Source organism: Pogoniulus pusillus, chromosome 37 (genome assembly GCF_015220805.1).
Source record: "Pogoniulus pusillus isolate bPogPus1 chromosome 37, bPogPus1.pri, whole genome shotgun sequence".
Taxonomy (NCBI): Eukaryota; Metazoa; Chordata; class Aves; order Piciformes; family Lybiidae; genus Pogoniulus; species Pogoniulus pusillus.
In genome coordinates, this window is record NC_087300.1 from 556103 (window position 1) to 582629 (window position 26527).

General features: G+C 60.5%; 1 protein-coding gene across 2 annotated transcripts; it reads right to left on the reverse strand.

The window, feature by feature from the left end:
- Positions 1 to 287: 287 nt before the first annotated feature.
- WDTC1 (WD and tetratricopeptide repeats 1) lies at positions 288 to 26527 on the reverse strand. Of its 2 annotated transcripts, none has more exons than XM_064172639.1 (16): positions 26307 to 26527; positions 20822 to 20969; positions 18584 to 18667; positions 18072 to 18118; positions 16858 to 16969; positions 15905 to 16092; positions 15160 to 15342; positions 14564 to 14658; positions 13434 to 13549; positions 13128 to 13203; positions 11427 to 11523; positions 9457 to 9630; positions 5026 to 5261; positions 4161 to 4329; positions 3678 to 3870; positions 288 to 3339 (listed from the first exon to the last, which is right to left on the reverse strand). In XM_064172639.1, exons 2-16 carry the CDS (start codon positions 20927 to 20929, stop codon positions 3142 to 3144), a joined length of 2076 nt encoding a protein of 691 aa, XP_064028709.1. In that variant the 5' UTR covers positions 20930 to 20969; positions 26307 to 26527; the 3' UTR covers positions 288 to 3141. The 2 variants fall into 2 exon arrangements, with proteins under 2 accessions (XP_064028709.1, XP_064028710.1); XM_064172640.1 differs by lacking the exon at positions 26307 to 26527 and adding an exon at positions 22168 to 22370.

Consider the following 26527-nt stretch of genomic DNA (forward strand, 5'->3'; position numbering starts at 1 on the left):
AGCACAGCCCCAGGCCTTGCTCAACTACTGACACATCTGAGCTCCCACATCTGGATAAACCAAACCTGCACTCAGTGGGTGCCCACCACAGCTTACAGGCCACGCTGTGGGCCCCCAGCCCCCTTCCCACTGAGGTTTACTGGGGCCTCTCCACAAAGCAGCACTGTGGAACAGGCAGCACCCAGCCCAGCCAGGCCAACTCCACCCTCCTTTGGCCACCTTCCTGCAGGAGAAAGGTAGAACAAAGCCAGCACAATCCCCCAAACAAAATGACAACAAGAAAGAACTAGAACAAAGAATCGTTTAATTGCTTAACCCCTTCTCTTCCAGGGACCAGAGAACCAAGTTTGCTGCTCCTTCTAAGGAGGGCAGTAAGGCTTGTGTGTCACCTCGACAGCTGCGGGGACAAAGGGCAGGAGATGATCGTCTCTAGGAGCTGAGGGATGTGAGCAGCAATGGTCACTGCAACACTAGGAGAGCCTCAGGGCCTCCCGGGGAGAGCCTGTTGCTAGAATACAGAAACAGAGGAGGCAGCCCTGCCTGTCCTGGGCTAGAAAGAGTTAACCAGAAAGAGCAGGAAGAAGCTTTCCCAAAGAGGGGGCTGAAGTAAACAGCAGAGGTCAATAAAGCAACATCTTCTCCCTACTTCCCCAGCATGTTTTTTCCTCCACCAATAAATACAATTCCCTCATTAACAAGTGACAAAGCAGGTAATCTGCCCACGACAGGGGGAAAAGGGGCCAGAGGCAGAAAGATTGCTTCTCCCCTTCCCTCCCCTTATTATTATTATTTTTTTTTTTTTAACCAAAGCAGCCACTAAAAAGGGGAAGAAGAAGGAAAAGCAAAGCGATCCACTGCAGAGGCAGGGAGCAGGGAATGGTGCAGCTTCCACACTGCAACCAGCAGGTAAAAGAGCTGCACTGTCTCACAAGGGTAAAGCCACAACAAAAAACAGCTGCCACAGCAAAAGGTGAGTGGGGAGGGAGAGGGCTGCTCTCTTCAGAGCTTTCCATCTCAGCCTCTCCCTTAAAAAAGAAAAATAAATCAAAGCCTGCAGAAATTGTCTGCTGAAAGGGGGAAAAAAGTTTGAGTGGGAGGAGAAGAGGGAAAAAGGAGGCTGTGTCTAGGAGGAAAGCCTTGAGCAACGAGAGGCCAGAACGTGTCACAGAGCCAGCCAAGTGAGAAGAATTTTTCTGCTGTCTCTGGGTTTTCAAGGGCAGCAAGGGGCAGGGCAGCCGTGGGGCAGGCAGCTGGTACCCAGCCCGACAGGTAAGCAAGCCAGCGGCCACGGGCACCGCACTGGCACCGCCTGGAACCCAGCCAGGGGGCCCGCAGCAGCCGAGTGACACCGTCTCAGGAGAGCTCTGCCTCAGCAGCAGATGGAAGACAAGGCTGCCACCACAGCCTGGCAGAGCACAAGGGCAGGCAGTGTTCTCTGGGTGCTGAGGGGCACACTACCACAGTGCCAGGCTGCACTAGGGCTTGGTTTCACTCACAGGTGAGAGAGGAGCTGGGCATCCTGGAGGGGCAGAGATCAGCTCCCAGTTAGCTCCACTGTGACAGAGAGCACCACAGGGGAGCTCTCTCTGCAGGGAACAGTGTCCTTGGAGAGATGCTGCCAGCCAAGAGCCTCTGTGACCTCTCTCCCTCGCCTCACAAAGACTGTTCTGGAAGGCAGAGGAAGCAGCTGCCTGGCTCAGCCGGCACTGCGCAGCCTCTCGCTGGCGCCTGGCAGCCAGAAGCAGCCAGGGGAGGAAGGGGAAAGGGAGGCCTCTCATCTGCCACAGCAGGAACAGGAAGCCCAGGGATTGCAGCACATGAAAGAACAGCCCCAGTGCAGCACACAGGCACACACCTCGCAGCCCCAGGACCGCGGGGGGCATGTGCAGGCCTCCAGCAGCCAGAGAGGAGACAGCACAGAGCGGTTTGGATCTCCAGGGGCTCTTTGGTCTTAGTTGATAGTCCTAGAAAAACCCAAGCTCTGGGGAGCTGCTGCAGCACAGCTGTGCGAGCTCTGCCTGCTGCTCAGTGCCTGCAAAGTGCAGAGGAACAGACAGGGCTGCAGGTCACGCCAGGGGAGAGGAGGGAAACAGAGTGCTGCACTTCCAGGTGCGCTCCTGGCTGCACAGCCGGAGCCAGCCTGTGGAGAAGCAGGAAGAGGAAGGAGGGTTCCTGAGAGGACCATCAGATGTTACACCAACAAGGAGGTGCAGAAGGTGCAGCCTGGCTGGGCCAGAGCCACTGACTGCACAGGAGAATGCTGCTGGCTGGCAGCACACACCTGAGCAGCGCTGGGGAGCAGCTGGAGGCAACCCCACACGTCTGGGGCAGAGACAGCAGCTCTGGCAGAGTGCTGCTACTGCCCCTGGCCTCAGCAGCTTCAGCTCCCTGAGCCGTCACCCTCCAAGCAAACCTGCTCCACTGCTGCCAGCTTTCCCCAGGGGCTCACAGACCACAGGAGAGGCTTTGCTGGGCAAGCACATCCTGCCCTGCTGAGCTGCACACACTCAGTGCCTTCACCAGTTCATCAACTGAGATGCCCAGGGACAGGGCAGGCAATGCCCAGCCCCTCACACAGCACAGCCACGGCTGGCTGCAGCCTGCTACAGGAGGAGAGCAGAAGGAAGCTGCTTTGGGACAAACCTGGTGCTCCACGGCCAACAACCCTAGAGCAGGGCCCCCCAGGCGGGCTGAGAGCACAAAAGCAATGTCAAGCCTTGGAGACTAAGAGCACTGCAGCAAATCCATTCCAAAAGCCCTGCCCCTAGGTTTGTGTTTTATTCAGGAACTGAACACCCCTCTGCAAGTGCAGGCAGCAGCCCTGTACCAGAGCACGCAGCAGCTCTGGGGGAAAGTCATCATTAAAACGAAATTAAGTCACCAGCTCACACTGCTCACAGACAACTCAGAGACCCCTGCGGGGACTAAATTCCACTAAAGGCAAACCCTGCACTGCGCTGCGGTGCCGCAGGACAGGAGCAGGAGGCGGCGGCGATGCTCTGGAGCCATCTGCTCCCGCCCTGCCAGCTCGTCCTGCCCTGGGCACAGCGCGGGGCAGTGCAGTCATCCAGACAGTCCACGGCCGAGGAAACTCGGTTCCCTTCTGGCCGAACAACGAGAGGGAGAAGAGGCAGCTCTGTCTTAGCTGGGCCGGCACTGGACTTGCCCCTCTGAGCTGTCTTCATCATCGGAGCCCCCGGCGCCGCCGCTGGTGAGCCCTGTGATCCGGTACCCCATGTTCAGCAGCATCACCTCCAGCGGGTCCGCGTTCATCCGCCGCTGGTTGGCCTGCGACGCCCCCTCCATGTCCACCACCACGCGGCCGTTCAGGGTCTCACTCTGCAGCAGAGGGGAGAGGAAGGCAGGCTGAGAAAGAAACTCCTGACAGCGAGGGTGAGGAGACACTGAACAGGTTGCCCAGGGAGGCTGTGGCTGTCCCCTCCCTGGAGGTGTTCAAGGCCAGGCTGGAGCAGCCTGGGCTGGTAGAGGTGTCCCTGCCCACGGCAGGGGTTGGCACTGGCTGAGCTTTAAGGTCTCTTCTAACCCAACCCATCCCATGATTGCATGACTCAGTGCTGGGACACAGAGGGGCTGCTGCAGCTCTCAGGGGGCACCAGCAGGACAGAGGGGTGGATGGTGCAGGTCACAAGAGGACAACCTCCCACTGCAGCTCTTACCTCTGGCCTGGGGTTCCACAGCCGCACAACGGGGTCGATGCCGCTGGTGGCCAGGAAGCAGTAGCTGGGGTGAGGCTGGAGGCAGTTCACGATGGACTCATCTCCCTGCAGCACTCTGACCAGGTTGGTGGTCTCTTTCTCCCAGATGAAGAAGGAGCCATCATCCGAGCCGCTGACGATGTACTGTGCATTGCTGGGGCGAGAGGAGCCGAGGCTGGAGGGCGCAGCTCAGAGCCAGAGCCCAAGCAGCCACCCAGGCACGGCTCTGTGTGGCTTCCTCCACCTCCAGGACTCCTGTTTGCAGCCCCTAGCCCAGCTGCTTCCTCTGTGGATCCACCAGAGCCACCCAGAGGCAGGGCTGCTGCCACCTGTCTCAACCCTGCTAAGCAGCCTGGGTGCCACCTTACGAAGAGCCACACAGGCCTGGGCAGGAGGCCTCGGCTGGCAGAAGAGGCCTCCCCCTGCCGTGCCCTGCCAGCCTACCTGCCGAAGAAGTTGGCCTCCTTGATGTCCGTGGTGGTGTTGCAGTGGCCGCAGTAGCGGAACTTGTAGTCGTAGCTGCGCTCCCTCAGCACCATCTCGTCCTCCGAGATGGAGTCCTTGCGGCCTGTGGCGCGCAGCCGGATGGGGCCTCCTCCTTTCTTGTCCTCGGCTGGGAAGGAAACAGATGTCCCTCGTCACACGTCGGGGAGGAAGGGGCTCTCAGCAAGAGGAGGCTCTGGGGAGACCTGAGAGCCTTCTGATACCTGAAGGGGCTACAGGAGAGCTGGGGAAGGACTTCGGTAAGGGCCTGTGGGGGCAGGACAAGGGCAGGGGCTGGGAACTGCAGCAGGGAGCGCTTGGGGAGGACGTTAGGGAGCTCTCTGCTCTGAGGGGGGGAAACACTGGAGCAGTTTGCCCAGAGGAGCCGTGGATGTCTCACCCCTGAAGGTGTTCCAGGCCAGGCTGGATGAACAACCTGGGCTGGTGGAGGTGCCCCTGCCCACGGCAGGGGCTGGCAACAGATGAGCTTTAAGGTCCCTTCCAGCTCAGGCTGTTCTATGCAACAGCACTGCAGGAGACCCCAGCAGCTTCGGGGAAGAGCTGAGGACAGCTGCAGCAGGGAGCAGGGCTCTGGAACACAAAGGAGCAGGAGCTTCCCTCCAGCTGATCTGCTCCATCAGGCTGCCCTGACCACGCTCTCACTCGGGAGCAAACTAGGACCAGGCGTGAGGAGAGGGCAGGCCCGGGGCAGGCTCTGCACACAGCAAGAGCCAATCCCCCCCAGCAGCTGCAGCAGGCAGGGAGGGGAGCCCTGCCCCAGCAGTGGGTGCGGTGCCAGGCTGCAGCAGCGGCAGGCAGTGCTCACCACTGTCGCTCTTGGAGAAGAGGGCAGCGTTGATGTCCCTGTCCAGGGCGTCGCAGGCACTGCTGTGGGCTTGTTCTGGAAACTTCCCCTTGAAGTCGTCCAGGCACTCCAGGGCCTCTGCCACGTACTTGAGCTCGAAGAGGCAGCGGGCCAGGCGGAAGTGTGCCTTCAGGTGGCAGGGGTTGAGGGCAATGGCCTTCAGGCAGTCCCTCAGAGCGTCGTAGTGGTCCCCATCCCTGCGGGGCAGGCAGACTTGGCACCTGAGCAGCCCCCGTGCTGCCCCCAGCTGCTGCCCCCAGCCCTGCTCCCCTGCAGGCTGCCTGCAGCTCTCCCTCTGCTGCCTCTCGTGGGCACCGCCCGCCCGAGCCCAGCTTCCCGGGGGCACCTCCCGCGGGCACAGCCGGCGCCAGGGCAGCAGCGAGCCCTGCCCTGCCATTTTGAAGGCGGCGGAGCAGAGCTCCTGGCAGGGCGCTCCTGGGGCAGGCCTCTGAAGATGGAGGCTGCAAAGGCCTCTGGCCAAGGCCTCTCCTGCCAGGCCTCCGCAGCGCACGGCGGCTCGCGCGCGCCCCCTGGCGGGCAGCAGCGCAGCAGCAGCTCCCTGGTGCCCACTGCCAGCCCTCGGGCAGCAGCAGCTCCCTGGTGCCCACTGCCAGCCCTCGGGCAGCAGCAGCTCCCTGGCGCCCACTGCCAGCCCTCGGGCAGCAGCAGCTCCCTGGCGCCCACTGCCAGCCCTCGGGCAGCAGCAGCTCCCTGGCGCCCACTGCCAGCCCTCGGGCAGCAGCGCAGCAGCAGCTCCCTGGTGCCCACTGCCAGCCCTCAGGCAGCACCGCAGCAGCAGCTCCCTGGCGCCCACTGCCAGCCCTCGGGCAGCAGCGCAGCAGCAGCTCCCTGGTGCCCACTGCCAGCCCTCGGGCAGCAGCAGCTCCCTGGCGCCCACTGCCAGCCCTCGGGCAGCAGCAGCTCCCTGGCGCCCACTGCCAGCCCTCGGGCAGCAGCAGCTCCCTGGCGCCCACTGCCAGCCCTCGGGCAGCAGCGCAGCAGCAGCTCCCTGGTGCCCACTGCCAGCCCTCAGGCAGCACCGCAGCAGCAGCTCCCTGGCGCCCACTGCCAGCCCTCGGGCAGCAGCGCAGCAGCAGCTCCCTGGTGCCCACTGCCAGCCCTCGGGCAGCAGCAGCTCCCTGGCGCCCACTGCCAGCCCTCGGGCAGCACCGCAGCAGCAGCTCCCTGGCGCCCACTGCCAGCCCTCGGGCAGCAGCAGCTCCCTGGCGCCCACTGCCAGCCCTCGGGCAGCACCGCAGCAGCAGCTCCCTGGTGCCCACTGCCAGCCCTCGGGCAGCAGTGCAGCAGCAGCTCCCTGGCGCCCACTGCCAGCCCTCGGGCAGCAGCAGCTCCCTGGTGCCCACTGCCCCAGCTCGGGAAGGAGCCACAGAACCCTCCCGGGGGAAGAACCTTTGCTCCGCTGGGCACGGTTAGCTCTAGTGCCCAGCGTTACAGCAGGCTGCTGGCATGGTGCACTCTGAGAGCCCTGGGGCTGAGAGCCTGCAGAAGAGCAGCCCCAAAGGGGAGCTGAGCAGTGCTCAGCAAGAGATAAAGGACCTGGGGGGGTAAGAGGATGGGGCCAGACTCTGTTTAGTGGTGCCCAGGGACAGGACAAGGGGCACCAGGCACAAACTGGAACCCAGGAGGTGCCACCTGAACAGGAAGAGAAACTTCTTTGTCCTGAGGGTGCTGGAGCAGGCTGCCCACAGAGGTTGTGGAGTCTCCTTCTCTGCAGAGCTTCCAACCCCACCCTGGCCCCTGTGATCTGGGCAAGCTGCTGTGGGTGCCCTGCTGGAGCAGGGGGGTGGGACTGGGTGGGCTCCAGAGGTCCCTTCCAGCCCAATCATGCTGGAATCCTGAGATTCACAGTTACTGGAGACTTGGCTTCCCTAGCCCCGTGGCTGTGGGAACAGGGATGCCTCTGCTGTGCTCTGGAAGCAGCAGCCCTGCCCAGCCTGGCACGCTGGAATTCAGTTCAGGCTGAGAAGCCAGGCAGGGCTGACATGCCTGGTGTACCAGCACTGAGCCTGGACTGCTCAGGGGCACCACAATCTGTCCTGAGAGAGTGTGCCAAGTCTGCACATGATGGCACAGAACAGCAGTAATGATGATGCTGCTGTTTTGTACCTGTAACCTACGGTACTGCACCTACCCAAGTCTGCAGCAGTCCCATGGGGCAGGGGCTGAGTTGTCCTTCCACAGGGCAACAATCGCAGCTCTGCAGAGCCTTTGTCAGGAAAGGAGCTGCTCTGCCTCACCAAGGGGCTACAGGAGACCTGGGGAGGGACTTCTGACAAAGGCAGGATGAGAGGTGATGGCTTCAGACTGGAAGAAGATGGACTGAGATGAGACATGAGGAAGCAATTCTTCCCCAGGAGGGTGGTGAAGCACTGGGACAGAGTACCCACAGAGGCTGTGGAGGCTCCAAGCCTGGCAGTGCTCAAGGCTGGTGGAGCTGTCCCTGCCCATGGCCGGGGTTGGGACTGGATGAGCTTTAAGGTCCCTTTCAGCCCAGCCCATTCCATGGATCTATGATCAGGCACTTTCACTGCAAGGCAGAGGGATGAGCTCCCTGCTCTGCTCACAGGAGGGTGTCTCATGTTCTGGGAGCTGACTGAGCTGCTTTGTCACCCTCAGAAATCCTTCACGTTCAGCCACCAGTGTCCAGCACCCCCAGGCTGCTGTGAAAATGTGCAGATGAGATGTGGAGCAGCACTGACTCCTTCCTTTGTTACAGGTTTGACTCAGCTCATGCAGAAAGGCTCTAACTGGAATCAGCTAAGCACTGTCAGCAGAGCCTGCCAGCAGCAATCTGGAGAGGGCTGCAGTTGGCTCTTTGGAGCACGTCTGCAAAGGACAGGCAGGCTGTGAAGTGCTGCAGAGCACCAGCAGCATCTGAAGGGAGCTGAGCAAGGGGAGGGCAGCAAGCTGCAGCACTTCCTTTCTTCTTGCCCTCTGTTAGTCAGAGAAAGAGGCCAAGGCAAAGCCTGCAACGTTCTGCAGGGTGGCCTCTGGCTGCTCCAAGGTGAAGGACACCTCAGCCACGTGGGCACCTTCCTGGTCTGTGCCACCTCAGCCGAGCAGCTCCTCCTAGCAGAGCAGTGCCCAGCTCTCTGCACCCGGGGAGCAGCTCAGCACTGCTGAAATTCTCCTCACTGCCTGCCACAGGAACCCTCTGTGCCCAGAATTTCTCATCTTCTCTCTACCCAAAGCTGTCACAAAGCTCTGCCCAGCACACAGGAAGGTCCAGATCTGCCAACACCCTTCGGGAACAACAACTCCTCTAAGACAAATGTCACTCATGAGCTCAGCACTCAGCTTCTGCCTCCCATCCCTTAATCTCAACCTATTGTTCTTCTCCCTCTGAACACTGAGGTCGTTTTTTGAGGCAGCTCCCAAATCTCTGCTCTTGCAAAACAGCCAGCAGGGCAGTCACCAACTGCTGCCTGCTCTTTATCTTGGCAGGAAGATAGGAGAATTCAGAGTGGGGATTTCAGCAGGGAGAGGAGGAGGATATCCTCACAAAGCAAATGGAGATGAAGGACCAGGGCTGGTTTAAATATGTTAATGGCAAGTCATGGTGCTCAGCCTCCTCCTGCTCCAGGGGACAGGCACTAAAATAACTCGGCTGTATCTTGCAGATGCAGCTCTGGCCACTGGTCAGAGAAGAAATTACCCACTGCAGAGGCTAACAGCTGCCTTGGAACAATCAAGAAAGAACCTCCCCCAGACTTCAAGGCACTGCCTCCCACCTCCCCAGAGCGGCTTGTTTCCAGTCCAGGAGAAGGTGGCTCAGCTGGAGGAGCACAGGCACCCCCAGGTCACCCCTGCCTGCCTGCAGCAGTTGGAGAAAGCAGCAAGCGAAGCAGCTCCAGGCAGTGCTGCAGTGACCCCAGGCAGCGGCTGGGAAGCTACAGAGCACAGCAACCACTCCCTCACCTGACAGCGGCATTGGAGCCACCCAAGGCCAGCCAGAGGCACCCAGGGCCACACAAACAGCTTTGTAGGCACTCAGGATGCTGCTCCCCAGAGTGGGGTCTGGGTTCCTCCCAGAGGAAAGGGCCAGAACGTTGCTCTGCACACCAGCAGGGAGCCACAAGCAGCTGGGCTTGCCGGGGGGCCCTCACTGCTGCTGGGCAATCCTTTGCTGTGTACCAGCTTGACCCCAGAGCCCCAGCCCTGCTCCACATGCAGGGCAGCCCAGAGGTCCCCAGTGGACAATGGGCATCTGGTGGCACCCTGGGCTCTGAGGCTGCCAGCTGGGCTGGATGACCTCATTGTCCTGGCTGGAGAAGCCCTCTGCTGTGATGCTGACAAGGTGCCCATGGCAGCAGGGCTCAGGCAGCAGCGGGGGCTGTGTCCCCAGCCCTGCAGTGCTCTCCAGCTCCTTACCACTTGCGCTTCATGTAGGCAGCAGCTCTGTTGCCATAGAGCATGGCATTGTTGGGGGCCTTCTGCACTGCCTTGCTGTAGAGCTGGATGGCCTGGGTCCAGAGCTGGCAGGCAAAGGCCTCGTTGGCTTGCTGCTTGAGCCGCTCCAGGTAGGGAGGCAACTCCACCTGGGGACTGAAGAGAAAGAAGAAAGGAGCAAGGTGAGAGACATGTCCTGAAGCTGCTGCCTCCACGGCTGCAGGGCTCTGCTCTGGCTTAGCACCAGCAGAGCCCAAAGGGGTCAGGAAAAGGCAGGAGACTCTGAAGGGGAATAGCCTGAGCTCAGGAGGAAGGGTTCCTGGGGACCATCATCTGACACTTCTCTTTGCTCTCCCTGCACAAGCTCAGCACTGCACAGGCAGCCTTCAGCAGCCAAACCCCTCGGGCTTCAGCAACAGCCAGAACCAGTCTGGTTGGAAGAGACCTTTAAGATCAGAGTCCAACCACCAGTCTAGCCATGCTCTGAGTGCCCAGCCTAGGGCTAAGCCATGCCCCTCAGCACCACTCTGCCTCTCTGAACCCCTCCAGGGATGGGGATTCAGCCACCTCCCTGGGGAGCCTGTGCCAGGCTTTGAGAACCCTTTCAGTGGAGAAGTTTCTTCTGATGTCCAACCTAAACGTCCCCTGGTGCACTTGAGGCCATTTCCTCTCATCCTCTCACTAGTTAGCAGGGAGAGGAGCCCAACCCCCACCTCACCGCAACATCTTTACACAAGCAGCACTCCCGAGCCCCTCTTGGCAGTGTGGAGCACAAAGCACAGCCAGGAGGAAGCCAAGCTCCGAGTTCCCAGGGCTGCACAAAGCCCATGCTCAGCAACCAGGGCTGCAGCCGCATCCCCAGCGCCGTGCTGGAGGAGCCATCTAGAGGAGCAGAGCTGAAAGCGTTCAGCCAGGGCCTGATGGAACCACAGCGCCCAAAGAAGGGCTGCGGCGGCGGCGTCCTGCTCCTAGCGCCCTCCTCACCGCAGGCGAGCAGGCGGCAAGGAGCTTCGAGCCTTTTTCTGCTTCACCCCGACCTGCTTTGCTCTTAAGCAAGCAACAGGAGAGGGCTCTGGCCCCGCTCCTAGCTCAGAGCAGGCTGCAGGAGTGGATTCCAGCGTCAGTTTTGGCTGCCTCAGTGTAGTTTGCATCAGGTAGGTACCAAAAAAAGAGCAAAGGGAAACAAGACTCTTTGACATCCCAGTTCAGGAGAGACAGGGAACTGCTGGAGAGAGTCCAGGAGAGGCTCCAAAGCTGCTGAGGGGCCTGGAGCTGCTCTGTGAGGAGCAAAGGCTGAGAGCCCCAGGGCTGAGAGCTGCAATAGAGCAGCCCTGGAGGGGAGCTGAGCAATGCTCAGCAAGAGCTGAAGGCTGGGGGGCAAGAGGATGACTCTTGTCAGTGGTGCCCAGGGACAGGACATGGGGCAACAGGCACAGGCTGGAACCTAGGAGATGCCACCTGAACAGGAGGAGAAACTTCTTTGTCCTGAGGGTGCTGGAGCCTGGAGCAGGCTGCCCAGAGAGGCTGTGGAGTCTCCTTTGCAGAGCTTCCAACCCCACCCTGGCCACTGTGATCTGGGCAAGCTGCTGTGGGTGTCCTGCTGGAGCAGGGGGTAGGACTAGGTGGGCTCCAGAGGTCACTTCCAGTCCCCCCATGCTGAGTTCTGTGACTCTCCCATTTATCAAGACCCGGATCCTGCAGGTCAGGAAGCAGCAAGCACCGAGGACAGCCACAGCCACCTTGCTCCCAGGCCTGCAGAGCCATTTCTCACCAGTACGGGAGGGGAAGAGTCCCCCTGGATGCTCCCCCAGGACACTGCTGCCTGATGTGCCTCTTGGCTGCAGCAGAGGCAAACGCTCCCCGGCCCGAGGCCAGCTGACAGCCAAGTCAACACCGAGGGCAGCTTGGACTTCACACCCACGCTGAGGCAGGGGGTGCCAGGCTGTGCTCACCTGGCATGGGCCCTGCCCTCGGGCAGGCGGAAGCCGTTGCTGTGCAGGTGGAGGCCATTGGAGACACCGTTGGTGGAGGTCTTCCCATTCTGCACTTCTGCAGGAGAGACAAACAGCCCAGACCCAACCATGCAGCCAGGCAGGCAGCCTGCAGGCCACAGAGCAGCACTGAGGCTGCAGGGGCTTCTCTCACAGCACAGCCAACTCCAGAGCCCAGGCAGAACCCTGCCATGATCCCACCTCCTCCAGCCACCGGGATGGGATCTACCCTCTCACAGAACCTCTGCAGCATCCTTAGCAGTGGGACTCTGGAGCAGTAAGCTGGAAGCACAGAGCTGAGCACACACACAGGGGAGGGAGGCTTGAGCTGAACCAGCTGCAGAGCAAGCCCTGGGCATGCAGCCTGCCATGCAGCACTGCAGTTACTAAATAACTGCTGTGGAGTCACTCAGGAGGGGCCTCAGAGCTAGGCTGTGGAGCAAGGATGAGTGGAACCACTGCAGGCTTCCAGGAGAGAATTCCAGATGATAGACTCTGAACTATTCATGTTGGAGGAGACTTTTCAGATCACCAAGCCCAACTGCTAAGCCAGGACTGAGCATGGCCCTCAGCACCAAGGCTTCCTTCCATTCCTCTGACCCTGCAGCTCCAGGAGCTGCTACAGGCTGAGGTGATCCTCTGAAGGTCACAGCCACTGCTGCCACTTCTGCAGACACTACTCGGCTGAAATGGTGACAAGCTGCATTGCTGCTGCAGCTCACCTCACAGCCTGGGAAGGCAGTGCCACTGCCTGGCCAGCACAGAGACCCACTGCAGACTGCACAGCAAGCTCAGCCCCTGCACTCACACTGCCTCCCACGCCTCTGCCTGACCTTTCTGTGCCCAACAGGGTGGAGCCTCTGCTGCAGCACCAGGAGCCTGTTCCAACACTGCCCTGCCATGTCCAGCCTGACCTCAGCAGGCAGCACAGCACAGCTCCCCTCCTGCAGCCAGCACTGCAGAGGAACGCAGGCAGGGCAAGGGCCTGGTAGCAGGACGAGAAGGGTTGGATTGAGGCTGAGGCAACGCTGAGCACACAGAGCAGACCCTGCCAGAGAGCTGCAGGAACAGGGCAGGGGCTGAGCAGGGAACACTCACCTGATAAGAGTCAGCCCCTGACCCAGCAGAGACACTGCAGCTGGGTGCTGCCTGCAGGGCCTCTACGAACAGGCGCTGAAGGAGCAGGGCAGGACTCAGTGCGTTTGGATTTACCTCTGCTCAGATAAAAGACTTCTTGACTCAACTACCTCATCACAGGCCAGACTCAGAGAGGGAAGGGATTGTTCTAGCCTCTTTCCCACGGGTGGGTGAGGAGGGAGCAGATGCAGCCTGCACTTGACTAACAGTTTAAGGAAACAAAGCCAGCCCAGCACTGCCAGCCCCAGAGCTCCCTGCTCAGCTGCAGGCCCCCAGCCACCCCGCAAGGCCTCTGTGCACAGCTCTGTGCCTCCTCAGCTCCCACAGGCACACAGCTCCCAGCAGCTCCCCCTCATCCTGCCAAGGCCTGCAGAGCTCAGGCTGTGCTTTGTGCTGCAGGTAGAGCCCAGCAGCAGCCAAGTCCCACTGCAGTGCCCCAGCTCCTGCCCAGCCTGGGCTGCACCCTGACAGAGAGCTGTGTGACCTCCCTCTGCCTCCCCCCTGCCCTGGCAGCTCTGTACTCACCCCCTGCAGCATGGCACTTCTTGGGCAGCAGGAAGGTGTATGGGCGCTGCTTGTAGGTCAGGTCAAACAAATAGACCTAGGCAATGGAGAGAGACCAAACCCTGCCTGTGACTGCCTGCAGGCCAGGACTCAGGCCCTGCCCTGGGCCCTCAGAGAAACATTTCAGCCAGCATGGCCCAAGAGCAGTTTGCAGCCACCCCTGCTACCCACAGCCAGGCAGCTCCAGCCGCTTCAGGAGGGCACAACAAGGGATGGTGACCCAACAGACACGGGAAGCTTTCTGCCCAGCCTCATCTGCCCTCTCACCTGCTCCCCTCCCATGTTGACCAGCAGCTCGGTGCCATCAGGGCTGAAGGTGACGTAGGTGGCCACCAGCACCCGCAGGCGGTTGTTGTAGTCAGGGAGCTTCACGGGCAGGTGCCCTGTGGAGAGAAGAGCTCCACACCTGAGTGTCACCAGCAGTTGGTGGCTTTGTCCCACCCCAGCTGCTCCCTTCTGCAAGAGGCTGCCAGGAGGCACAGACAGCAAAGTGCTGTCCCACCTGCTGCTGCTGCATCCCTCCACCGCACACCCACCCACGCGGCTCTGCCCTGCCACAAGTGCCAGGCCAGGCTGGACTGCAACCAGCTGCAGGACCCAGCAAACCCCAGTCTGAGGGATTCAGGTGGATTTGGCTTCTCTGATTTGTGGCCATCTGCACCCAAACACCTCCCTCTTCAACCCTCTCATCAGAGCTCCCTAATGAAGTCCCAAGCACAACCAAACCAAGGCTCCTAAATATTCAGCTCACACACAGGTTCTTTGCCTCAGACAGCAGATGTGGTGCATGACCAATTCAAGGGACCTAAGAAACCCTCTAGTGGGACTCATCAGAAGCCAAACTGTCAGAGCTGGTCTGCTGAACGTGCTGGGCTGAGATCCTCTTCAAAACCCAAACAGTTTTTTTGGGGAAAAAAGAGGTAGTAACTGATGAGCACTGGAGAAGGAATCATCTGGGCTGCCCAGCTCCTGCAGCAGCCATTCTTCAGCTGCAGCACCAGCACAGGCTGCTCCCAGCCCCCACAGCCCCCAGGCTCTCCAGTCCTGGGCTGCCCAGGAAAGGTGAGAGAGACATTTCCACCTGACAGGCAGGGCCATCTCAGCACCACACCACTGCCAACGCAGGGCAAGGGGCAGGCAGCCTAAGCAGGAATTCACAGCTCCACAGATGGCAATGGGTGGGACCCTCAAAGGGCATCTTGGCCAAGCCCCTGCAGTCAGCAGGGACACCTCCAGCTAGGGCAGGCTGCCCGGGGCCACATCTTACAAGCGAACTTAACTGCAGTTCCAGGGAACAGCCCTGGGTCAGAGCAGCTCCCCAGCAGTGTGTGTGTAGTGGGCAGAGCTCTGCTCCTTCAGCCCCTGCAGCCGGCCCCAGCAGAGGTGCCAGTCAGTACCTGCCACGTAGTACTGGGCTGCCCCATCTGGGAGAGGCTTCTGGCGGTCGCAGAAGGTGTGCACCCCTGCCGAGGGGCTCTGCTTCATGCTCTTCCTGCCCACAGAGAGAGGAGTCTCAGTCACAGCCTGCCTATGCTGTCACTTCTTGGTCATACCCCAGGCAGGGCCTCCTGCCTGTGCAGCTGTGCAGCCCTCAGGCTGCCTCCCCCACCCAGGCACTCGAACAACTCGGGGCAGCTGGGGCAGAGGTGCTGTGCTAGAGGAGACGAAGGGAAACCTCCCGGAGAGACTGGGGAGTGCCAGGGGGTCCACAGCACCACGGACTGCTTGGGGCTGGGACCTTCAGAGCTCCTCCAGTCCAACTCCCCTGCACTGCGCAGGGATGGCCCCAACCAGAGCAGCTTGCTCAGAGCCCCAGGCAACCTGACCTGGGATGGTTCCAGCCGTGGGGAGCAGCCTGGGCCAGGTCTCTCCACCCTCAGTGCCAGACATTTCTCCCTTCTGCCCAGCCTGCACCTCCCTCCGCCGGCTCACATCGCCCCCCCCTGCTGTCCTCGCAGCCCAGAGCAGAGCTGTGCCGCGCCAGGGCTGTCACCTGTGGTTGTGGATCATGCGGATGTCGTAGAGCCGCACGAAGGGGCCGTTGGCACCCACTGCCAGGTAGTTGTTGTCCTGGGGGTTGACTGTCAGGCACTTGGCCTCCACCAGCTGCCCGCAGTACTCGGTCAGGTCTATCAGCACCTCGGAGCGTTTGCTGCTCTCCCGCAGGTCGTACTGCCTGCAGGGGGAGGGGAGCCGCTGAGCACAGCGGCAGCTTCCCAGGGAGCAGAGCCCCCCCGAGCAGCAGGGACACTGCTCAGCACACGCCTGGTGACCTGCCCTGAGGTGCAGAGGGCACAGCAGTGCCACTGACCACCACCAACGGTGCCATTAGGCATCTCAGCTGAGCACCTTGGTGCTGGGGCCTGGTGTCCAAGTAAGCCCAGCTCTGTCACAGGAACACATTCACCCAAGCTCCACATCGACCTCACCAACTGCAGATGGTCTGCAGGGCAGCACAGCCTGCGCCGGGGACACTGCTTCAGTCTCGGCGGCTCTGAGGGAAGCACCACCCAGCGTCCACCTCCCTCCCACCTGACCTGCCTGCTCCTCTCTTGGCCTCCCTTCTCCACCGACAGCAGAGGAGCTGGGAGAGCACTTCGGGAGCCCACACTGGCAGGTGAGCCCTCACAGTGCCAGGAAGGGATGAGATCATGGCAAGCCCTGGCCTGCAGCCCTGCCCACAGCACACACTGCACCGGCTCCTGCTCCAAGCCCGGGGGCAGAGCAGAGCTCTGTACCTTATGAGCCCATCCTCTGCTGCGCTCCAGAAGGTGTTGGGCCACATGGGGGCCGTGGCAATGCGCTTCACCCTGTTGGTGTGGTCCCCAAACATGTGGATGGTCTCCTTCACCGTCAGGTCGTGGACGTGCACCTTAGAGTCCGCAGCTCCCGTGATGAGGATCCGGTCCCCTGAGTGTGGCAGGAACTGGGGGGCACAGGATGGGCACTCAGCCTGCAGAGAGGCTGAGGCTGCCTGGGGGCACGGCTGGGCTGTGCTGGCAGCTGTCGGAGCAGCTGGCCTCAGGCACACAGCCTGCCCCACCTGAGTGCCACAGCCAGCTGCAGAGCACAGCATGGCTGGAAGGGAGCTCTGGAGCCCACCCAGTCCCACCCCCCTGCTCCAGCAGGGCACCCACAGCAGCCTGCCCAGCAGCACAATGCCCAGGGGGGTTGGAAGCTCTGCAGAGAAGGAGACTCCACAACCCCTTTGGACAGCCTGCTCCAGGCTCCAGCTCCCTCACACCAAACAAGTTTCTCCTCCTGTTCAGGTGGCACCTCCTGGGGCCCAATTTGTGCCCACTGCCCCCTGTCCTGTCCCTGGGCACCACTGAGCAGAGTCTGGCCCCAGCCTCTTGCCCCCCACCTTTAGCTCTTCCTGAGCACTGCTCAGCTCCCCTCTGGGGCTGCTCTTCTCCAGGCTCTCAGCTTCAGGGCCTTTGCTCCTCACAGAGCTGCTCCAGGCCCCTCAGCATCTTCAGAGCCCTCCAGCTTCATCAATCCCAATCTGCTACAGCCAGGAGATAAACCTGAGAGCTGCATAAGCTAAGAAGTGAGAACTTCTCCATCAGAACCATTGAATGGTTTGAGAGGGGTGTGGAATTCCTCACAGGAATGTTTCCCAGTGAGGGTCTATTCTCTCATTGCTTCAGCTGCTGCTTTTGTTAGCAGTTCACTGCTTCTAGCCAGGTACCTTGACAGAGAAGATGTTTGCTGTGTGTCCTGTGTGCATAGAAAGAAGTTTCTTGTGGTGCAGGGGGTCCCAGACGATGGTGTGCTGGTCGTCAGAGCCAGAGGCCAGCAGGCTGAAAGGAACAGGAAAGAAAGCTGCACTCTGCATTCCTCTGCTCCAGGCTGGGGCCAGCTCCTGAGAGTGGTTTGACCACAGCCAGACATTAAGTTAATGCAGCCCTGAGCAGTTCACTTCCTCTCTTCCCTCAGCTGTGTTCTCCTTGCTCCCCATGTGCCAGGGCAAAGCAGCCACAGAGCAACTCCAGAGGGCTTTGTTAGGCCAGCTCAGCCCTGCCTCAGCTGCTGCAGAGGAGCCAAGGGGAGCAGCTGGGCCCTACCAGAGTGCAGGGCCTGCCTGCTGCAGCTCAGCCTGGCTGCACTCACTACTCCCCATCAGCCCCAAATTCAACCCAAGGCATTCCTGGGCTCTGGATGTGCCCCAGCAGGGCCAGGACAGGGCTCATTCCGTGACCCACAGGCTGTGGCAGGAGCACTGCAAGGCCCCATTTGCCTCCTGCATCCTCTGAAGCAGAAGAATTTGGTCTCTGCAGCTGCTTTCCCTGTAGCCAGATCTCTTCCAAGCACCTGAAATCCTCCCTGGTAAATACTTCTGAGCAGCAGACTTTGGTTCCTGCAAGGGGCCTGCCAAGTAACCTGGGCTCCTCCCTGCACCCAGGCACTCCTCATGCACAGATTCTTTAGTCCACTTGGCTGAAGGAAATTCAGCTTTAGTTTCCCTCTCAGACTGCAAAGTGCTGAACTCTCTCCTCTCTCCCCTCCCTCCCTCATGCATCTGTCCCCCAGCAGAAGCTTTTACCAGCATGCCGAAGGGGGAGGGGAAAGGCCACTACCAGCTGGGCAAATCCCAAAGATCCATGATAATCCATAATACCACTTAAGAGAAGAGAAGCAGCCTTCAATCTGCACTTCTTATGCTGACCATTTCCCTTCTGAGCTCACCAAAGGGGCATTTCTAATCACACCCAGATACAGTTAACAAAATAAAGCTGCTTTTGAAGCCTGAGCTCTGCTACACTTCAAAACTGGGAGCCTGAGCTCCAGGCACTTCCCCCAGCACGGGAGGCAGCTGTGCATGGTAACATGACCTACATCCAGCCCCTGGGAGGTCCTGGGCTTGCGGGGCTGCGCATCCCCCCAGCCAAGCCCCACACTTACTCTCCTTTTTCATTCCATTCCAGACAGTTGACACACCCAGAGTGACCCTGAGAAGAAAAAAGAGGTAAGATGGCATCACCCAAACTGCAGCTTGAGCCAGCAGAGCTGCTGTGAGCCAAGGGCTCAGTGAGCTCCCCACATACAACCTGGCCCACCACAAGCAGGGTTTTTTCATTCCAACCTTGAAAAAAACCCAACCCCCCACCCAGGTGGCAGAGAAGCATCTCCAGGAAAGCCAGGCAGGCTGGGGCAGAAGGGGCAAAAGGAAGCCAACAGAAGCCCAGGAAAGCTGAGACTCAGAGGCTGCAGCTGAAGCGGTGCTCTGCACCTGCAGAGGTGACTCTGCCTGCAGAGCCCTCGGCTGGGCTGACAAACCCCACGCAGGGAGGGCAGGAACATTTCTGAGCACTCCTTCAGGAGCACCTTGCTGCTGGCTGCCTGCAGCAGAGAACTGCTTAGGCTGGAAAAGGCCTCTAAAAGGCTCCAGTGCAGCCCTGCTCCCCGGCACTCACCTGCAGCTCTGCCTCCAGCCCCAGGCGGCGGATGAAGGGGTCAGTGACGTGGTAGTGCCGCTCGAAGCCCAGCGCTCCCCTCTCCTGCGGGAGCAAACAGCGCCTGCAGCACCAGCGCCCCCCGGGCAGCAGCCTCCCTGCCCGCTACCGGCTGCCCAGAGCGGCAGGGACTGCCCGCGGGAGGGAGACACCAGATGAGTGCCATTCCTGCCCTGAACTGGGCACAGACCGGGCTGGGTTGGAAGGGACCTCAAAGCACATCCAGTGCCCTGGGCAGGGACACCCCTTACAAGAGCAGCTTGCTCAAGGCCCCTTCCAGCCTGGCTTTGAACACTTCCAGGCTTGGAACCTCCACAGCTCTTCAGGGCAGCCTGTTCCACTGCCTCACCATCCTCGTGGGGAGGAATTTCTCCCTCATGCCTCATCTCAGTCGAGCATCCTCCAGTCTGAAGCCAGCATTCCCTGTCCTGCCACTCCATGCCCTTGTAGAAGTCCCCTGCAGATGGGGTTTAGCTAACTGCCAGACTCCAGCTGGGTAGCCAAGACCAGGTTTGAGAGGCCCACACTAAGGCTAAGTTGCCTGTTTGGGGCCAGAAGCAGAAGCTAGAGAAGAGCTTGGGAGCCCTTGGCAGGGACCTTGGACCACTGCTGCCCAGAAGTTTGCCACGACACCAGATCTGTCCTGAAGCACCACCACGGGGCAAGGCAACTGGAGCTGGTTTCTTCCACCGGGAGTGGAGCAGGAGCTGCAGCAGCACAGCACAGCCTGATCCACAGGGAAGGGAGCAGCTGCCACAGCGCTGCAGCAGGACGAGTGAAGGTGAGGGGAAGCAGGACAGCAGCAGAGCTGCTCCCTCTGTGCTCTCCCAGCTCCACAGCTGAGGGAGCAGATGGCTCCCAGGGAAGAAGGCCAACTGCAGAGGTAGGCCTGAAGGAGAGGGGCTGCAGGTCAGCCTTGGGATGGAACAGCTAATGCCCAAGGACAGCCCTTCCTCGGAGCTGACCCAGCCTTGCTCCTCTCCCGTGCCAGGCTACAGTCAGAAGGCAACCGAAACGCTGCTCAGCAGCGAGACACCGACGGCAGCAGGGACCCGGCAGCAGCCCCAGAGCAGACACAAAGAACCTCAGCACGGCTCAGCCACGACCTCCGCACAACAAAAGCCACTTGAAAACAAAACGGAGGCAGACAGAAGGGGACTGGAGTGAAACCAAACCCGAGCAGGCTTTGTGCAGCAGCTTCCATTCTGAACCCCAACCCCCTCGACAGGTTTTTATGGATTGCTCTCCCCGGAGCCTGCCAGGCCCGGTGCGAGGTGCTGCAGCTCTAATTGCCTTGCTCCTGCAGCCTCCGAGAGGTCTGTGCAGCAGAGCTGTGCTTTGCCTACAAGGAACTGCCAGAGGAAGCAACCTTCTCAAGGTCACAGATGAAAGCCTGCCGGAGCAGACAGTGTGAAAAAGTCCCAGGCTAAGGCTCCAGCCACAAACCATCCCTGCCTCGTTAGAGCAGCACCAGAAATCTTTGCAGATGGCTTCAATTACCGGCTGAAAACACAAAGTTTGGTACCAAACTGCAACGTTAAGTGAGCATTCAAGCTCCTAGCAGCTCCTTCTGGCCACTAACAGACCACTTCTGTGAATGCTGATTACCAGCAAGGCTGCAAATGATTGAAAGGCTCCAGTCCGGGCAATAATTGCCCATTGTGTCTGCCCCAGCCGGGCCTTTCACGTTGATATTTCACAAACGCAGCCATCAAGTGACTGATCCCGACCACCGCTGAAGTTTCTCCCCACACAAAGGAAGCAACACATCACTCTTGAAAGAGAGGGAGACAGAGAGAGACTGAGACAGAGATCATTAGCCTCACTACAGTCAGAAAATACCTTTGAAGGCAAGATCACAGGGAGAGAGCACAGAAAGCAGCAGACAGAGAGCTCCCGGGGGAGGCTGGCTAAGGGGGCAGCAGAGGAGCCCCTTCCCCTCCTCGGCTGCGCTGAAAAGGCACCGAGCTGCTGCTATCAGCCCAGCTCCTGCCAGGGAGGGGAACTGCACTGCTGTCGGGCCAGACTCCAGCCCAGGTCCTCGCCAGGGCCAGCTCCTGTGTGGGTCCTCTCACAGCTCACAACCCCCAGGCCGCAGAGAGCTCTGCGGAACTGAAGGCAGCAACCCGAGGGTTCCCCAGCACAGCCCGAGCGTGGCTGCTCCACCGCTGGGCACCCAGCAGCAGCTCTGCCACCTACCTTGATCTGTCTGTGGATGATGTCTCTGGTAATGTTTGCTTTTGCCATCTTCTTGCAACGAGGCAGATGAAAAGAAGCTACTGGAAGAGCTGCTGTGCATCCAAGCATGCCAGCAGAGCACCGACCCACACCGAGGGCATTTAGTTACCTGCAGGGCAGAAGAGGGGAGCAGAGGCAGGACACAGACATCAGCCCACCCACAGCCCAGGTCTGGGAGTTCAGGGTCAGACATTCAGGCCAAGCCACCCTGAAGGACATCGGGGCAGGGCAGGTGGGGGACTGGAGAAGCCCTCCCGAGGAGGCCATTGCCAGCTTGCAGGCAAACCCAGAGGGGGCAGAACCGGGGGTGGCAGCAGCCTGCAGAAGCCTCTGGACACGACCCAGAGCAGCAGCACCCCCACACCTGTCCCTCCCCACCCCACGGCCACTCGTGGCCAATTGCACACAGCACCACAGACCTTTTGGCTGGAAGAGGCCTCTCAGATCCAAACATGACCCCAGCACTGCCACGGCCACTGCCACCCATGGTCCTCAGCACCACAGCCCTGAAACCCCTCTGGGGATGTGGACTCCACCACTGCCCTGGGCACCCTGGGCCAGGCCTGGACAGCCCTCGAGGGGAAAGAATCGTTCCTCATGGCCAACCTGAACCTGCCCTGGAGCCACTTGAGGCCATTTCCTCTCCTGTCACTTGTTCCTAGGGAGCAGAGCCAAATCCCACCTGGCTGCAGCCCCCTCTCAGGGAGATGCAGACAGCAATGAGGTCTCCCTCAGCCTCCTCTTCCCCAGGCCGAACCCTCCCAGCTTCCTCAGCTGCTCCTCCCCAGCCCTGCTCTCCAGACCCTTCCCCAGCTCCATTGCCTTTCTCTGGCCCTGCTCCATCTCCCAAACTCTAGAAGCAAGACTCTGTCCCGGTGGGCAAACAAGGCACTGGGACTTTTGGCCACCTCTTCTCCCTCCTCTAGTACATTTGACCATCAGCTCCCCACAGCACTGACCAAAAAGGTGTAAATGTCCCTTGGGAATGCCAGCAGGTGACAGTCACAGCACCAGGCTCAGAGTAATCAGACTGCTACAGGTGGGAAGGGACCTTCAGCGCTCCTCCAGTCCAGCCCCTGCAGCCAGCAGGGACAGCCTCAAACGACCTGACCTGCACTGCTGCCAGCCATGGGGCAGCTCCCACCTCTCTGGGCAACCTGGCACAGGCTCTCCCTCCCCACCCTCAGTGCCAAACATTTCTCCCTTCTCTGCAGTCTCAATCTCCCTCTTTCAGTCCAAGCCACCCTCCCTCGTCCTGCCCCCGGCCCTGCTCCAGAGCCTGTCCTTGCTGAAATGATGTCGCTCACCTCAGCCTCGTCCCACAGGCCCTGAGCTGTCCCACTTTGAGCCTTCTCCAGTTCTCTTGCAAAGGCAAATAACTGAGCTGCCAGGCACTTGCCTTGTGCTGTGCCACCAGTGCCTGCAGCTCCCCTCTAGAGCAGCCCCAGCAGCACAAGGCAGCGTTTCCCCTGTCCCCTCTGGAGGAGGAAATGGTGATTCAGACAACAGAACCCAGCCGAGGGCAGGCAGAGCTCTGACAAACCCTGCCCCAGTCCCTCCTGCTTCATCTGCCAAGCAGGAGCCTCCACCAGGAGCAACTTCAAGGCTATGCAGCCACACTGCAGAGCAAAGCCAGCAGGCTGCTACACTCCAGAGGCCTGGGCCTCACCCCCAGGCTGCCCTCCAAAAGCCATCAGCAGGTGCACACAGGCATCTCTCCAGGAGGAGGAAGGAGCAAGGATTCTGCTCCAAGGAAGCACAGAACTGCCTGGGCTGGGGAAGCCTCTGAGGTCATCCAGTCCCAGCAACCCAACCCCACCATGGCCACACATTTCTTGAGCACCCCCAGGGCTGGGCACTCCACCAGCTCCCTGTGCAGCCTGTGCCAATCCCCGACCATTCCTGGAGGACAGAGATTGCTCCTCGTGTCCAGCCTAAGCCTCCCCGGCACAGTTCCTGTGTTCTCCCCAAAGCTTGTCCAACGTGGAGGGGTTTGGGTGGCTCTCCCAACCCAGCCAGCCTCTCTCCACAGCTCCACAGGGAGCACAGAACTGCCACCAGACCTGGGGCCACAGAAACAGAGAGCCCCAATTTTCCTGCAGGATTTCAGGGCAGTGGCCTGGGTGTCCTGGGGCAGAGTCACAGAGCAGCAGCTGGCTGCAGCTACATCCCAGACAAGGAGCATCACACGCAGCAGGAAGGGGGAAAGTTCACTGAGAGGAGAGCCTCCTGCTAGGGCTCCTCCTGACCCTGCTCCTCTTCCTTCTCCTGCCCCTGAGGGCTGCTCCCCTGCCCCTGTGCCCTTGCTGGCCTCTCTGCCACTGCATGTGCTTTGCCCTGACACTGGGACCAGCTTGGCTATCCCATTAAACCACAGAAACAGCCTGGAAAAGACCTTCGGGACCACCGAGTCCAACCCATGACCCTACTCTGAATCCATTTTCATCCCAGCCTGGGGCCTTCCCTCCTTTTCCCAGCTCCTCTTCCCTGCTGGGGAGGCTGATGGAGCCACTGCTGTAGTTTAGCCCCAGAGATGGGCTAGAAGCAGGCAGGTGGCCACAGGCTCTCCAGCACAGGCCCTGGTGCTCTGTGCTCTCACGATGCTCTCATTCATTGCTCACCAGGGGTGCAGCAGAGAGGAGCCAGAGCTGCAAGGCCTTGGCAGCCTGCAGTTAGCAGAGTCACCGCCACAGAACTTGGAACCCCCAGACTCTCACTCCAGGACAGACTCTGTCCAGCAGCCACAGCTCCCCCAAGGCCTGGGGCTGCTGCCCACAGCACTGCATGGGCAGGAGCTGGCCCTGGCACGAAGCACAACATCTTCTCAAATGTTAGGGCTCCTGCAAAGAGTTACCCAAGCAGGCAGAGAAGAACTGCACCTCTGAGCCCCATGGCACCTAAAGCTTCCCAGCCACAAAGACCCTCCACAGAGCCTGGCCAAGTGCTGACACCAAAGTCTGGCAGCTGGGACAGGACCTTCCTCTTTCAGCAGAAGCTCTGCACAAATCCTCCCCCCTGTGCCGTTTCTTAAACCATCCACAAAGTTCTCTGGCCCTTAGCTGGAGCTGGGCAAGCAGCTGCTGCTGAACGGAGACTGAGTGACAGGGGACAAGGACGAATCTGTGTCAGCAGCACCGGCGAGGACCCCACAGGCAGCTTCCCTTCGGCCGCCCGCAGAGCTCAGCAGCACCACCTCTGCTCCTGCAGCAGGTGACAACGGAGCAAGGCTCTCCAGCCTTCAGGAGCATCTCCCTGCTCAACTCCAAGCAGGGACAACCTTTCCTCATCCCTCACTGTTCCAGACTCCTCTGGAATATCCCAGACAGGACTAAGAACCTGGGACCTGGCTGAAGCTGTCACTCCATCCACAGGAGCAGGCTCTTCCCAGAGTGCACTCTGATACCTAAGGAGGACCAAGGGCACCTGCACTTGGCTGCAGCTCACTCGTGGGCTCCTCTGCTCCTGCACTGCAAAGCTCCCGAGGCACAAAGAGAACTTTCACAACACTTGGCCTTTAAATCTGCAGTCAAAAATTAACAAGCCCCAGATTCCTGCAGGCTGTGGGCTCCAGATCTGCCAGGGTGCATTTACACTGACAGGAACTGGAGAGCTCCTGGAGAAGCACACACTGAAACGGTGCTCCAGGGTACAGGGAGCAAGAGGACTAACAGAATGGGCTGGCTCTGCCCAGCTGGCTCTGCCAGCCTCACTGAAACACTTGATGCAGGTCTGCAAGCAAAGCCCCAAGGTGGACACGACAGCCAGTTCAGTGGGTTAATGGCAGACAGTCCCAATGCAGTTGGCATCTGGGGTCTGCTCCTCTGCCTGGATGTGCTTCCCCTCCCTGAGCCACCCCCACCTCAGCTACATACACAGCAAGGAACTGAGACCAAGCAGAGCTCCATGGGTGTGGGCTTCAGGCCTCCCAAGTGGGGACCACTGCCCTTCAGCAAGGCTCCATCTGTGCTGAGGAGCCCCACGAAGCAGCAGGGATCCCTCTGAAACCAGCAACCTCCAAGAAGCAATCCGGCTCCTGACAGCTCTGCTGCACCCAGGTTTCAGTCTCCACAGCCAAGGTCACTGGCAGCAGCAGCAGCACTCTGCACTGACAGCCCTGCGGATGCTCGGCCCAGGAAGGGTCCTAGGACCCTTCCCTCCAGCACCCAGGAGTTACTTCATCCATCCAAACACCACCTGGGACCCAACTCTGCAGGCTCCTGTTCACAACTCACCGTCCCTTTCCTCTTGACTTTCCAAGAGGTCATGGCTCAGATTGAAACACATCACACTAACGAGCCTCGAGAGTCCAGAGGGAATTACCTGGGCAGCAGCAAACACCCAGGAAAAGGCTTGGCTGCAGCTGGAGGAGTTGCCAGGAGCAGCAGCTGCTCCCCAGGACAGGTGGCTCAGAACACAAAGCCAACCAACAACAGAGCAAGGAGTTGCTTACAGGAGAAGAGGCAGGACCAGAGACCTGACTGCCCCAGCACAAGAGGACAGCAGTGCCAGGGACACTTTGATCTGCCCAGACATGCTGGCCCATGCCCAGCTCAGGCAGCACCCCTTGGAGCTGCCATCTCACCTCTACCCTTCACCCTCCAGCTGGCACAGCCATCAGCAGGAAGGGAAAGACGCAAGACAAGAGTGAGCCTGGCACACGGCAGGGCCCAGCGCCGGCCCGCTCAGGCCAGCGGCTCCAGGAAGGACTTCAGCCAGCAGGTGCTGGCAGAGGAGGAAAGGCTGATCCTGACCTCCTCTCCTGGGGAAGGGGCTGCAGGACACCCTCCCAGACAAGGACAAATTTCATGTGAAGGTTTTAGCCAGGGAAAAGGAGCAGGGCAGGGAGCAGGGCAGAGTCAGCCCTCAGGAAAGGGGAGAAGAAAGTGAGAACAGGGCAGTGCCAGCTGTGGGAGGGGGAAGGAGACTCCAAACGGATAAGACTGGCAGGGAGGAAGGCACCAGCCAGAGAGTGCAGGCGTGGAGAGGGCCGGAGGGAAAGAGGAGCTTGTTCGAGGGGGAGGGCAGGCAGGAGGGATGAGGAGCTGAGCAGGGGATGGATAAAGAGAGCTTCAGAGGGCTGAGGTCAGGCTGCTGGCAGAGCAGGGGGCATGCCTGGCACGGCCTGAGCTTGAGGTGAGCGATGGCAAAGGGGGGGCGAGCAGGGGGTAGGGGCGAGTTGTCTGGAAAGGGAGGCAAGAGGTGAGGGGCAGCTGGCAGGGAAGGCGACAGCGGCGGGCGGGGGCCCAGCTGACAGAGAGGGGAGTGCGGGGGGGAAGCTGCCAGGAACGGGGGCTGCGGAGGTACAACTGACAGGGCAGGGAGTGCGGGGGGGTACGGCTGACAGGGAAGCAGGGTACGAGGGGGAACAGCTGCCGGGAAGGGGCAGGGGGGGCAGCTGACAGGGAGGAGGGGCTCGGGTGCGGGCGGGGCCCGGCCGGAGCGCTACCTGTCAGGCCTCCCGGTGCGGGCTCGGCGGGCGCTGGAAGTTGTGAGGCTCCATCCAGGCAGGGTCGGGGTGGGGAGAGCGGGACCGAGAAGAGCAGGAGGCGCCAGAGGGGGCCCCACAGGCGCCGGGCACCGTCCCCGGGGAGCCGGCAGGGCCCTGAGGCGCGGCCCGGCCTAGGCCCCGGCCGTGCCCCCCGCCCCCTCCCCTGTTTTCCCCTCCTG